Source organism: Sus scrofa, chromosome 13, assembly GCF_000003025.6.
Source record: "Sus scrofa isolate TJ Tabasco breed Duroc chromosome 13, Sscrofa11.1, whole genome shotgun sequence".
In the NCBI taxonomy this organism is placed as follows: domain Eukaryota; kingdom Metazoa; phylum Chordata; class Mammalia; order Artiodactyla; family Suidae; genus Sus; species Sus scrofa.
Window position 1 is genome coordinate 82,873,844 of NC_010455.5, and position 15,312 is coordinate 82,889,155.

At 38.2% G+C, this 15,312-nt stretch overlaps 1 protein-coding gene across 8 annotated transcripts in view; it reads right to left on the minus strand.

Annotated features, from left to right (window-relative positions):
• TFDP2 (transcription factor Dp-2) overlaps positions 1-15,312 on the minus strand; it is a 185,345-nt gene that overhangs the window by 121,398 nt on the left and 48,635 nt on the right. For 6 of the 8 annotated variants that reach the window (XM_021069566.1, XM_021069554.1, XM_021069551.1 and 3 more), the window contains one exon: positions 10,753-10,819. The exons of the other annotated variants lie outside the window; for them this stretch is intronic. Coding sequence is in view for 5 of the 6 variants with exons in the window: in XM_021069554.1 (XP_020925213.1) it covers positions 10,753-10,819 (67 nt within the window). In the remaining variant the exon portion in view is untranslated. The remainder of the gene's footprint in view (positions 1-10,752; positions 10,820-15,312) is intronic. 8 annotated transcript variants of the gene reach the window in all.

Below are 15,312 nucleotides of genomic sequence, written 5' to 3' on the forward strand. Positions count from 1 at the left end.
TTACAGATTATAAGGGATTAAAAATTGTACAAAACAGGTTCTAATCAACAATACTCTCTAAATGGAGAACTCACAAGCTTCTCTCATAATTAAGTAGTGTCTTTCCAGAGGAATTGGAAGTTTTCATGACATGGAAAGATCAACCAGTGTAATTCATGCGCTAAAACATCCCACCATATAATCATTGCAATAGATGCAGAAAAAAACATTTAGCAAAATCCAACAACCATTCATTATCAAAACACTCAGAAAATGTAGAAAGGAAACTTACTCAACCAGATAGAAGGTGACTATGAAAACTCTACAGCTAACGTCATACCTAATATAAAACTTAATACTCTCCTCCTAAGATGAGGAGCAAGGCAAGGATTTCTGTTCTCACCATTTCTATTCAACCTTGAACTGGAAGTCCTAATCAGACATTAGGAAAAGAAAAAGAAATACACGTTGGAATGGAAAAGTTAAAGTGTTTTTACAAAAAAGATGAGACTATATGGGGAAAATCCTAAAAAAAAAAATCTATAAAAAAGTTACCAGAAATTAGTAGCACAAGATGATAGGCTTCAAAAAATCCAAAAACCAACTGTGCCTACTAGCAAAGAAAATGAAAACTGAAATTAAAAATACCATTTACAAAACAAAAAAAATCCCAGAACTAATACATGATCACAGCAAGGTTGCAGGATACAAGGTTAGGAAAACTCAACTGCTTTCTTACATACCAGCAATGAATAACTGGCGTCTGAAATTAAAAACACAAAGCCATTTACATTAGCACCAAAAAAACGAAATACTTAAGGATATATCTAATTAATATGTTTAAGATTGATATGTGGAAAACTACATAATTGTGATGAAAGAAATCAGAGATGTAATTAATAGAAAGAGAGTCCATGTTCACAGGCTAGGAAGAATCAATACAGTTAAGAAGATGTCACTCTCTGACTGGTTGCACATCAGAATCATCTGGAGCTTTAGGAAAAAATGTTAGTCCTGCCCATACCCAGCAACTCTGGTATAACTGGTGGATGGCTCTGGACTCAGTGCTTTTCAAAGGCTTCCAGGTGATTCTAGAGGACAGTCAGGGCTGAGAACCCCTGATTTAGCAGCAGGCTCTGGAAAACTGTCACAGACAATAGGACATTGAGGAGAGATAATGACGTGGTTTCCTGGATTAGATACTGGAACAAGAAATGGACATGAGTAAAATCCAAATAAATCCATAACTTAGTTAAGAGTCTGTACCAACATTAACCTATCAGTTTTTGATAAATGTGCCCTAGTTATGTAAAATATGAACATGAGGGAAGCTGGGTGAAGAGTGTAGGGAAAGTCTCTGTAGTAACTCTACAACTCTTCTGTTCATCTAAAACTATTTCAAAATAGTTACATACCTTGGGGAAAAAAAGATGTCAGTTCCAACTTGATGTACAGATCTAATGCAATCTCAATCAAAACTCTGCTAAGTTATTTTGTGGGTATCAACAAACTGACTCTAAAATTTATATGAAAAGGCAGAAGACTGAATAGCCAACACAGGCATCCCCATTGTGGCTCAGCAGAAATGAATCTGACTAGTATCCATGAGGACGTAGGTTTGATCCCTGGCCTCGCTCAATTGGTTAAAGATCCGGCATTGCTGTGAGCTGTGGTGTAGGTCGCAGGCATGGCTTGGATCCCCAGTTGCTGTGGCTGTGGCACTGGCAGCAGCTACAGCTCCGATTCGACCCCTAGATTGAGAACTTCCATTTACCTCGGGTGTGGCCCTTTAAAAAAAAAAAAGAATAGCCCACACAATACTGAAGAAGAAAAGTTAGAGGACTGGACTGACACCACCCAACCTCAGGATTTATTATAAACACAGAGTAATCAAGACAGTGATATCAGTAAAAGAATATGAAAATAGATCAATGGAATAGAGGGCCTAGGAGCAAACCTACACAAATACATTCGACTCAACTTTGCCAAAGAAGCAAAGGGAATTCAATGGTGAAGGGAAAGTCTTTTCGACAAATGAGTCTATCCACATGCAAAAAAAAAAAAATTAGATACAGACCTCGCACTTGTCACAAAATCAACTCAGAATGGATCCCAGACTTAAATGCAAACCAAAAAACTCTTAGGAATAAAAAACAGGGGAAAATCTAACTGACCGTCAGTGTAGTAATGACTGTATAGATACAACACCAAAAAGCATGATCCATGAACAAAAAAAAATTAATAGACTTTAATGTTGGACTTTATCCAAATTAAAACTTCTCTGTGAAAGATACTGTTTCTCCACTACCAGATCAGGAATGTCGAGTCTGGGTGTACCCTTCCAGGAAACGCCATACCTGTGTTTGTATGTCACTTCTTTTTAAACAAACGGTTATTAAGCACACTGTTCTGCACTTTTGTTGACTTAATGTGTCTTTGTAGATCATTCCACATTTGCACATAGCTTTTTCACTCCCAATTTTACATCTGCATAGTATTCCATTACATGTATCAAACGCAACTTTTTTTTTTTTTTTTTTTTTTTTTTTTTTTGTCTTTTTAGCTATTTCTTGAGCCGCTCCCGCGGAATATGGAGGTTCCCAGGCTAGGGGTCGAATCGGAGTTGTAGCCGCCGGCCTACACCAGAGCCACAGCAACTTTGGATCCGAGCCGCAAGTTAACCCACTGAGCAAGGGCAGGGACCGAACCTGCAACCTCATGGTTCCTAGTCAGATTCGTTAACCACTGAGCCACGAGGGGAACTCCCACAAACGCAACTTTTTTAACCAGGTCTTACTGATGGATTTACACTACTGCCAATATTTTGCTATTACATACAATATAGTAAAGATTAAGAGTTATCACTTAAACTTACAAGCGTATCAGTAGAACACACTCCTAAAACTGGAACTGTTCATAGAAAATGTGAATGTTAAATAAATAAATATTGTGAAATCGTTTCCCATAAAGGTTATGTTCCCATCAGCAGTAGAAATATTCCACACCCTTGACAACAGTGCTTTATCAAACTTCTTAATATTCACCAATCTTATACAGTGAAAAATGGTACTCAGTACTTAAACTACGTTATATTTTATGAATGAGGTAGAGTACACTTTCATCTGTGTAACAGCCGTTAATATTTTCTGTAAACTAGTAAGTTTTGCCCATTCCCTAAAAAACTGGATTGTTGGTTTGACTGTTCCTTTCATCACTACACAATATTCCTCTTTGTCCTTTTAATAGCTTGAGTCTGTTAGTACATTTTATTTGATATCAATATTATTTTACTCATGGTACATCGTTGGCAATATTTTTATTTTCAATCTTTTTGAGATTTAAGAATCCTGAATATATTTTCAGTTCCAAAACAACTTTCTCTGTGTTGCAACTGTATCCTCTTGAGAGTTTCCATTCCCCTTTCTTCCCATGATGCTCTCTCTCACCTTGTCCATTAGTTCTGCCTCCACAGGAGGAAACTGATTATTCAGTGATATTCCCTCTTTTGAGTTGTTGCATTCCTTTCAATAGGTTGTCATTTTAATAGCTGTAGGCTACTGTAATCTCTTGGATGGTGCAGAACTGGCAGTAAATAAAAGATACACATATTTCAAATCTGATGGGCAAGCAATGTATGAGCTGGCAAGGTGGCACTGCTCTGCTGAGGACATTAAGGAACAAGAGGAGGATACCGGGTGGAGTTCATCTACCTGCAGGGATATGAGCAATTCAAACGACAGCCACTGCTGATCGGGCAGCTTCCCAGAGGGCTACATATAGCTTAGAAGCAAATGTTGCCTCTTTCACATGCCAGAACCACCCAAAGGTACAGCTCACAAAACAGTAAGTGCCTCTCAGATAACTGAGGAATCCCTGATCTTCAACAAAGGTTCCACTGGGCTTTCAAAAATATAGATATTGAAGCCCTGACTTACAATATTTTTTTCTTTCATTTTTTAAAATAACACAAAATTCCATGATTATGAAAGGATATGCAAATACTCAACTGCTTTAAATACTCTGCTACTCCTCTCATTATGACTGAATATAATCACTTTCAGGCTTATTCTTATTTTAATGAATTATGTAACTTTTTTAGACCTCCAACTCTCAGATGCCCTAAAACAAAAAGCTCAGAAAACCTTCCTCACTGAATACCTTAATGTTTTGTTTCCATAAGTATTTAAGATAAGTTCTTTCTTTATATACTTCTCAAAGGTCAGATAAATAAACATCTTCATCAAAAATCAAAAGACTGGCAAATTAAGCTCGTAAGCTCAATATTTACTGAGTATGCAAAGAGGAATAGGGAAGGATAAATTAGGTATTCAGGTTTAGTTGATACGAGCTATATAAAATAGATAAACAAGGTCCTGCTGTATAACACAAGGAACTATATTCAATATCTTTTTTTTTTTTTTTGTCTTTTCCAGGGCTGCACCCATGGCCTATGGAGGTTCCCAGGTTAAGGGCCCAATCAGAGCTACAGCCACTGGCCTACGCCAGAGCCACAGCAACAAAGGATCCAAGCCACACCTGCAACCTACACCACAGCTCACCGCAACGCCAGATCCTTAACCCACTGAGCAAGGCCAGGGATCACACACAGCCTCGTGGTTCCTAGTCAGGTTCGGTAACCACTGAGCTGAGACGGGAACTCCTATATTCAATATCTTTTTAATTTTTTCTTTTTTTTTCTTTTTAGTGCCAAACTTGCGACATATGGAAGTTTCTGGGCTAGGGGTCAAATCAGAGCTGAAGCTGCCAGCCTACTCACAGCCCCAGGCACATAGGATCTGAGCTGCATCTCTGACCTATACCGCAGCTCATAGCAATGACAGATCCTTAATCCACTGATTGAGGCCAGGGATTAACCCACATCCTCATGCATACTAGTTGGGTTTGTAACCTTCTGAGCCACAACAGGAACTCCTATATGCAATATCTTGAAATAAACTATAATAGAAAAGAATATGAAAAAGAGTATGTGTGTGTGCGTGTATATGGACATACATATATATTTTAAAAAAATGAATCACTCTGCTGTGCAACAGAAACTAACACAACCGGAGTTCCCGTCGTGGCGCAGTGGTTAACGAATCTGACTAGGAACCATGAGGTTGCGGGTTCGATCCCTGCCCTTGCTCAGTGGGTTAACGATCTGGCGTTGCCGTGAGCTGTGGTGTAGGTTGCAGACACGGCTCGGATCCTGCGTTGCTGTGGCTCTGGCGTAGGCCGGTGGCTACAGCTCCGATTCAACCCCTAGCCTGGGAACCTCCATATGCCTCGGGAGCGGCCCAAGAAATAGCAACAACAACAACAAAAGACAAAAAGACAAAAGACAAAAAAAAAAAAAAAAAAAAGAAACTAACACAACCTTGTAAATTAACTACACTTCAATTTTACGAATTAATTAGTTTAAAAATGTACTATGTTTAACTACACCAGACTCTAGGCTAGATTCTGAGGAAGAAAATATGAAAAAAAAAAAAAAATACTAGACTCTGCCCTTAAAGAGTTCAGAGTCTAGTAAAAGAAAAGGACAACCGCATAAAGAAATACAATATAATGTGACAAGGACAATAATAAAGTAAGTACAGGGTCCAAAGGTTAACACAAAGGAGGCACGGCAATATGGAGGTACAAAGGAATTCATGGTCAGCTAGATTTTAAAGAGTGTACAGGAATTTGTCCAGTGGCCAATGGAAATAGAGAGAGAAGGAAAGACATATATTCTTTCAACAAAGGTCCTAGAGTGGGACAGATACTATGGGATAGATACTTTGAAATGCCTATCCTAGACATACAATGATAAATAAGATGAAAAGTCTCTGACTTCATGGAGTCAGGTGGGGGCCGGTAAGTAAATCAGTAATTAAAGTCCAGGGTGATAAACACTGTAACAGGGATAAGTAGAGAGTATCTCAGGCTTATGGGCCAAGAGGAAATAAGACCTAAACTTAGATGTGAGGAATGAGCCGAAGTTAGCCAGGTAAAAATCTATCTATATATATACATCAGGAGCAAAGTAGAAGACGGTGTCACAGAGTCATAACATTACAGGCACAGAGGAGAACATACAGAAAGACAAAGGCAGAGAGAGGGAGAGACGGAGAAGGGAGGAGAGGAGAAGAGGAGGAAGAGGTGGGGGAGAGACAGAGAGAATGTAGTTCAGGGTGGCAGATGCCTAAGGTCTGAGATAAGGCTAAAGATGAAAGCAAGAATCGTATCTTGAAGGATCTTGAAAATTGGAGTTCGGACTTTATCTTGAAGGTAATAATGAACGAAAAATAATTTTTTAACATGAAAAGGCTTGTTCAGATTTGTGTTTGAGAAAATGTAGCTATAGTAAAGTGAATGAAACAGAAAGAAATAAAATCGGGAAGGAAAATAGCTATAGTATCCAGGAAATGGTTTACAGTAGTCTGAACTAAGATAATAGCAATGGAATAGAGGAAATGGGTGGGAGGACTGAGAGATTTAGGTGGAATTAGCAAGTCTTGTAAGTGATCTGATTGGGAGTAAAGAGCAAGAAAAATGAGGAGTTCCTTGCTGGCTCAGTGGGTTAAGGATCCAGCATTGTCACTGTTGTGGCTGGGGTTACTGCTGTAGCACAAACTTGACCCCCAGCTACAGAACTTTGCGTGCTGTGTGGCCTAAACAAATAAATAAATAAAATTAAAATTAATTAAAACTTAAAAATTGGGAGTTCCCGTCGTGGTGCAGCAGAAACAAATCTGACTAGGAACCATGAGGTTGCAGGTTCAATCCCTGGCCTCACTCAGTGGGTTAAGGATCCAGCATTGCTGTGAGCTGTGGTGTAGGTCACAGATGCAGCTTGGATATGGCATTGCTGTGGCTGTGGTGTAGGCCGGCAGCTGTAGCTCTTATTGGACCTCGAGCCTGGGAACCTCCAAATGCCGCAGGTGCGGCCCTGAAAAAAAAAAAAATAATAATAGTGACAATACAATTAAAATAAAAGAGAAAGAAAAAAGAGTCAAAGGTGATAGATGTTTCAGTTTCTGGTTGTTGGGCAAAGGGTGGAAAGTACTACTATTCAGTAAGATGGGAAAAAGAAAAGGGGAAATAGGTTTGTTTTAGTTTTTTTTTCTGTTTTGGCTGCCCTGAAGGCAGATGGAGTTCCTGGGCCAGGAATCAAGTCTGAGCCATAGTTATGACCTATGCTGCTGCTGCAGCAATGCTGAATCCTTAACCCACTGTGCCTCGCCAGAGATCGAACCTGCATTCCAGTGCTCCAGAGAAGCCACCGATTCCCCACAGCTCTAACAACCTGAACAAGAAAGTACTGTTAGACAATGATCCAAAGTATAAACAAAATATTCAGGAGTCCATTCTGGTATAAATAAAGAATTAGCTAACTAACTAAAGAAATAAATATGAAAGAAGAGACAAATCTAGGGTAGAAGAATTCCAAACAAATCATGTAGAGGAGTTCACTGGTGGTACAACAAGTTAAGGATCACGTTGTTACTGCTGTGATATGGGTGTGATCCCTGATGCAGGAACTTCCACATGACATGGGTGTAGCCCCCCAAAAAAAGAAAAAGAAAAAACATTATGTAGATACTCGCACCTCAAAGAAGAAGAGCAAACTTTCGACTTCTCAAGTGTGGGCTGCACATAATTGCTTCCTTCCAAAGCCTATAGTATAGAAAGAGGGGGTGGGGGTGGGGAGTAGAGAGTCACTGTAGAGTAGAGACATATGAGAAACACTGTCAGCCAGGTGATCAAGGTTCACATCCATAATGATAAGTCATGCAAATGGCCAAAAAGCACATGAAAAGATACTCAAGGAGTTCCCACCATGGCGCAGAGGAAATGACTCCGACTAGGAACCATGAGGTTGCAGGTTCAATCACGGCCTCAATCAGTAGGTTAGGGATCTGGCGTCGCTGTGGCTGTGGTGTAGGCTGGCGGTTACAGCTCCGATTCGACCCCTAGCCTGGGAACCTCCATATGCCTCAGGCGAGGCCCCAAAAAGACAGAAAAAAATAAAAATCAGGAGTTCCCGTCATGGCGCAGTGGTTAATGAATCCGACTAGGAACCATGAGGTTGAGGGTTCAATCCCTGGCCTTGCTCAGTGGGTTAAGGATCCGGCATCGCCGTGAGCTATGGTATCGGTTGCAGATGGGGCTCGGATCCCGAGTTGCTGTGGCTCTGGCGTAGGCCGGCGGCTACAGCTCCGATTAGACTCCTAGCCTGAGAACCTCCATATGCCATGGGAGCAGCCCTAGAAATGGCAAAAAGACAAAAGTAAATAAATAAATATCAAAAAATTTTAAATAAAAAATTTTTTAAAAAAACAGAAAAATGCTCAACACATCATCACTTATTACTAGAGAAAGGCAAATCAAAACTACAGTGAGGTATGGAGTTCCCAATATGCTGCAGAGGAAACAAATCCAACTAGGAACCATGAGGTTGCAGGTTCGATCCCTGGCCTTCCTCAGTGGGTTAAGGATCCGGTGTTGCTGTGGCTGTGCCGTAGGCCAGTGGCCACAGCTCCAATTGGACCCCTAGCCTGGGAACCTCCATATGCTGCAGGAGCAGCCCTAGAAAAGGCAAAAAGATGAAGAAAAAAAAAAGATGTGATACATATATACAGTGGAATACCACTCAGCCATAAAAAAGAATGAAATAATGCCATTTGCAGCAACGTGGAGGGACCTAGAGATTATCATACTAAGTGAAGTAAGGCAAAGAAAGATAAATATCATATGGTATCACTTATACACGGAATCTAATAAAAATGATACAAAAGAAATTATAAAATAGAAACAGGAGTTCCTGTCATGGCTCAGTGGTTAACAAACCCAACTAGCATCCACTGAGTACTCAGGTTCGATCCCTGGCCTCACTCAGTGGTTAAGGATCCCTCGCAGCTGCAGTGCAGGCCAGCAGCTACAGCTCCGATTCGACCCCTAGCCTAGGAACCTCCATATGCCTCAGGGGGCAGCCCTAATAAAAAGACAAAAAATAAAATGAAATAAAGTAAATAAAATAGAAACAAACTCACAGATTTTCGAAATCAAACTTTTTTTTACCATAGGGGGAAGCATGGGGGAGAGGGATAAATTGGGGGCATACACACTACAGTATATAAATAGGTAATTAACAATGCCCTACTGTATAGCACTAGGAAATCTATTCAATATTCTGTAATACCTCTATGGGAAAAAAGGAGTAGATATATGCATATACCTAACTGAATATTTTGCTGCACACTTGAAACTAATACAACATTGTAAGTCAACTATAGGCTGCAAACATTTTTTTTAATTGAAATAATGATAAATCATGTTGATAACTCTTGATGTGATAAAAACGGCACTTTATCTTTGTGGTCTTTCTCTCAAAAACCTATAGCTCCAATCTAAGTATGATAAAAACAATCAGAAAAATCCCAGTTGAGGGACATTCCACAAAACATCTAACCAGTAAAGCTCAAAACTGTCAAGTTATCAAACCATGGAAAGTATGCGACACTGGCAGAGCCAAAAGAGGCCAAGGATGCATGATCATGAAATGAACATCACGCTAAGCAAAGTAAGCCAATCACAAAAAGACAAATACCATATGATTCTACTTATATGAGGTACACAGAGTAGTCAAAATCATAGATACAGAAAGTAGAATGGTTCTTGCCAGAGGCTGAGAGGAGGAGGAATTGGGGAGTTGTTGTTTAATGGGTCTGGAATTTCAGTTTCGCAAGATGAGGAGTATTATGGATGTGGATGATGGTGGGACAGCTGCAAAACATGAATGTACTCAAGGCCACTGAATTATACTCCCAAAAATATTTGAAGAATAAATTTTAAGTTACTTGTATTTGACCACAATAAAAAAAATTGGGGGAAAATGAGAACCATCAAGGTTTCAAGCATCTCTTTCATTGCTTCCTAATACATTTAAATTCTTAGACTATTTCTATAGACCATTACTACTAATAAGCTAGACATTTTTATACTAAAATACAGATTTCTCTAGCTGTCTCCCAGAGTATATAGCCCTTAGACATAAAGCCTTTGAGAAAGCTGATGATTCTCTCTCAGCTATCTGTATTCTAACAGCATACATTTTGTATCTACCTTTGTACATGTATAATGGAAAAATTCAAACATATACAAAGAAAGAGAGAAAATAGTAATGAAACCCTTTGAAGCTATCACCAAGCTCAATTAACTAACTCACAGACAATTCTCTTTATCTATACCTTCACTCACTTTATTTTTCTTCCCCCAATGGATCACCTGGAAGCCAATCCCAAAGGTCATATTATTTCAACCATAAAGATATCAGTACATTACTGCTACATTCCAAAAGATACTGTTGAAAGGTACATAAGTGAAAGATACTGACCAGGGTCCTGCATAAATTCTTGTACTGTTGGGCCAGTTTCTTAATATAAGCACTCCCTCAGTAAACCATATATTAGACCGAAGTATTACATACAGATGCATTCATTCTATCGCACTGCCTTACAAGTCAAATCACTAGGAAGTAAGGCTCTCAAACACAAACACAAATACATACACTCTCTCTTGTTCTCTCTACCTCTCAGAGTAACTGACTTTTATGATACAAGTTATTTGATAATACAACACAGTAATATTACATAATTGTTAGTATACATAAAGTAATATTAGGTAATTGTTACTATATATATAATTTAAGTAGCTGCTTATTTTATAAAACAAATGCAAAAAAAAATACTAGCTCAATGCAGAAAATTTTTGTTCAACTGTCCTTACCTTTTGTTGGACTGAGATTCTGATCTATAAATCCTCTTAGTTCTGCATTTGTGGAAGTCAAACCAACCTAAATAAAATAGTTTTAAAAATTAAAAATAGGTTCTTAAATATTATGTGATCACCTAATAAGCTATTATTAATAACCTTCCACCAGAATTCCATATCAAATAGTATATGTAGTCACATAAAGATGAGTTAATTATATCAACTGCAGGACTAGGATTTAAAGAAAAATCTTGCCGTATTGCTTGAACTGGGAAAAATATGAATTGCCCAGATGAAGAGAAATTAATAAAATAATGTCACTTATGAGCAAAATGGTATCAGCAGGTTTTACCGATGGTTATTTGAAAGTAAATACTGTGGCAGCCATGACGTTGCTAATAGATATACCAAAATTCCACCCTCGGTGCTGCCCTTAATTCTTACTGTTCATAATCACTGCCTATAATGCCTGCCACCATTATGGCATGTGATGGATTATTAAAGACCAGCAATACCACAATACAGAAGTGAGGTCCACAGACCTCAAGTCTAACTGTTTCAGTTCATCTTCCAGCTCATCAAGACACATAAAATCTCTATACCTCAGTCTCCTCATCTGTCAATAAGGGGGTGCTAGAGGTGCTTACCGATTCAGATTGTTAAAAAAGATTAAGAAAGAATTCTTATAAAGCACAGTGCCTAATCCGTGCTAACACTCATTACTGTTTGCATGATAACTTGAAGGACTGTTTATAAATTCACCCTTAGACAATTTATTTCTTTTAATGTGATGTCCACTGGACTACCTGGAATCAAGAACTCAATATGGTAGGATTATCAAATGGAATTTTAAAATTTTATTATAAAGACAGCAGGAAAAACCCTCCATTTTTGAAAACTTGTCACAAAGCAGTATCCAATAAATGGTTCTACTATGACTACAATATTATTGTTTTAATCCCTGTAGATGTGTAATCTTAAAACATCAAGGCTGATTTGGTACCCCAAATATCATTTCAAAGTACTAACACATTGAAAGCATTTATAGGCATACAAAGCTCTTGAGGTTCATATGTATGTACTTGCTTTATGTTTTTAAGCTATCTACTACTTTAACACTATATATCCTTCAAAACTACTCTTTTGACACTTTATAATTTCACAATGTCATAGCTAATTATTTCATCATTTGGTAGTTCACATGTTCTACTAAGAGCTATTTCTTTTTGTCAAGAAATGTTGCCAGAAGCATTTCTACTATTATTCGAATCACAGAAAAAATTAATTCTGATAATCTATCTCCAGCATCTAACATTAAATTTTCATGGCAGCGGCTGAGACAAAGACATCTAAGACATAGGTTCTTAAATCCATGTCGATAATGGTGCAGATCTTTAATCTTGTCCAGTTTCTTATAAGTATTCTATTAGAAGTAAACCTTTTGCACCAAAATTTCCAACAAATTACCACTGCATGGATCTCCAGAGGCACTCACAAATATTAAGGTTAAGTGTTCAATTTGTAAATGTCAAGAGTTTACTGTGGCATCACTAACAGCCTCCTCTTTTTAAGCTCTTCTCCTATAAAAAGAAGAGAAAGGCGAAACTTGGTGTTCTACTGTAAAGAGAGAGCAAAGAAGGCAAAGACAACCTTTAATATAGTCCATGCTTAATTCAATGTGATTGTTTAACACATGTATTACAGTAACTTGAAAAATATCAGTTTATCTCTTTTTTGTTATTATATAAAGATAACGGCAAAAACCTCAACTAAAACCACATATTCACAGCCGAGAGTTCACGGTTACTGGATTACTGCTACATTTAAACACCTGCTCTACTGTCCAACTTCTGCAGAGTGAAGGGGCAAACAAATTCGGAAACTTTTTAAGCAGCTGTACACCTGCACCTCAGTAACCAACAGACTATACTCCAAAAAGGCAAAGGCCAATTGTGAGTCAAAAGTGTGTGTGATTTTGGTCTCATAGACGGAAGGATGGTGTCTGTATTTACAACTTAAATAACTACTACTAAAACTTAATTAAAATTTCAAAATGTATTAATTTCTTTCATAAATACTGTATAGTTTAAAGATTTAAAGAAAAAGTAGATTATTTGAGAGTAGAAAAAGTTAACTAGGAGAGGCATTTAAAAATATTAGCTATTTTTTCCTTGATCTATTTTAAAAAGGATCTTTCTATAATGATTCACAAATCAAGAGAAAAAAGTAAACTCATTTTATGCGACATTTTTCATCTAATAAGCTCCTGAGAAAAGTTTTCTATCTGGACATTCAAACACAGACATTTAATGTCTATTGAATAAAAATATCCAAAGCCCAAATGTTGAGTCAAATGATACTGCCCAACAATAGCATTATAATTTCTCTGATAGTTAACATTTCAGATTGATATAACTGAAAGAAAACAGGATTCAGAGCTCTACTGTTCACTCACAATCAAGGTGATCTTAGAACAGTCACTGCAAAATGGGGATGACAATACATATGTGTACGACAAACTCAGCTCTTCAGATAATTATGTGAACATGTTCATTAACGGCAGAGCAATATTCAAATGTGGGTTGTTATTCAAATGGCAATGGTTCTACTACTTGCACAAGGACCTAGACAATTCGTAAGAGAAACATTCTATATGTTTACTGACCAGTAAATATAGAGAATACCAGTTTGACCTCACTAGCAATCAGAGAAATTTAGTAAATTACATACCGTTTTTGCTCGGTTTGACAAAGATTAAAAAGAAAATAAAGGGAAATGGCAATCTCATACACCACTGGTGAATATATAAACTGTGCAATCTTTCTGATATGCAACTTAGCAATATGAATCAAAAGTCCCCTGAAAGGTACACATCCTTTGGATTAGTAATTTCATAAGATTTTTCTTCTTAGAAGTAATCCAAGGAGTAAACAAGAATAAAAAGTTAAGAAAGGAATTCCGGGCTGGGGCAGCAGGTTAAGGATCCAGCATTGTCATTGCTGAGGCTCAGATCGCCGCTGTAGTATGGGTTCAATTCCTGGCCCAGGAGCTTCTCCATGCTGCAGGCATAGCCAAAAAACCCAAAATTATCTGATATATAATATACATAGACTATAACTTCTCGGATATATAATATACATAGATGCATAATGTACATCTCTGACATATAATACATAATTTTATATGACATATACATACACGTTTGTGTATATACCAGATATATTCATAGAATTTTGCTGATAATCTCTATGCTAGTTTTTCTTTATCTGTATTTTCTAATTTTTTTTATAATAAATATCATGGCTTACATATTTTTAAAAGATTCTTTGACAAGGCAAAAAATTGTATCTCAAATATATTTCAAATTCTTTTACTGTATACTGAGAACACACCTGGATTTTTTTTGCCCCCCCCCCTTTCAGGGCCGCATCCATGGCATATGGAGTTTCCAGGGCTAGGGGTCTAATTAGAGCCGTGGCTGCTGGCCTATGCCACGGCCACAGCAATGCGGGATCCAAGCCACATCTGTGACCTTCAGCACAGCTCACAGCAACGCTGGATCCTTCACCCACTGAGCAAGACCAGGGATTGAACCTGCATCCTCATGAATGCTACTCATATTTGTTTCGTATGCTGAGCCACAACAGGAACTCCCATACCTGCATTTCTGTTCTAGAAGATTATCACTGGATAATAGATACTACTTGATAACAGCTTTATCACAGATACAATGAATATATAGCCAGATCTGCAGAACATCCTTTTGCAAAATGATCTATCCCACAATCCATGGGAGTTCTGGCAGGGCTGTTAATCTGAGAGCCTCAAGTGTGCTACAGCAGCAGAAGTGGACTCGCAACTCAGAGGGAAGCAGTGGGCCGTTTGCAGTACCCCACTTCCTTCTCTACAATTACTTGTCTAAGCATGTGGGCCAAGAGGCATCAACCAAAGCTCCTCCATGGAATCTAAAATGTAATGTCAGGAAAGAAAAGTTCCCTCTTGAAGCTCTTGGGTGGCTCAGTGGGTTAAAGATCTGATGTCACTGCTGTGGTGCAGGTTCAGTCCCTGGCCCAGGAACTTCCATGTGCCATGGATACGGCCAAAAAAAAAAGAGGTCCCTCTTTTCTTCTGAGATAGCATTATGAAGCCAAGGGCTGGAAAAACGGAGACAGAGCCCTGGCTCCATTGATCCCCTGACTACAGCTGTATTTGAAGCCAGAGTACTCCAGACTTTCCAGTTATACCAATCAAACCATTCTACTTTTTGTCTTGAGCTATTCTGAATAGAGTTTCTAACACCTGTAACCATAAGAGACCTAGAGTGGCATAGATAAGGCAAAAGTAAGTCTTCACAAAACAAAACCCACAAACCAGTTCTCATAAGAGAAATGCAAAATGAGAAACACGAAATAAAGACATAAATATTTGGACACGTTTAATAACGCCTCTGTAAGACCTTGGCAATCTCTTCCATGTCTAAGAGTCACTATTCAGTGGTGTGTGACACAATGATCACTCACTCTTTCTTGAAACACTTTCTTCACTTGGCTTCCACATCATCAGGGTACCCCCAGT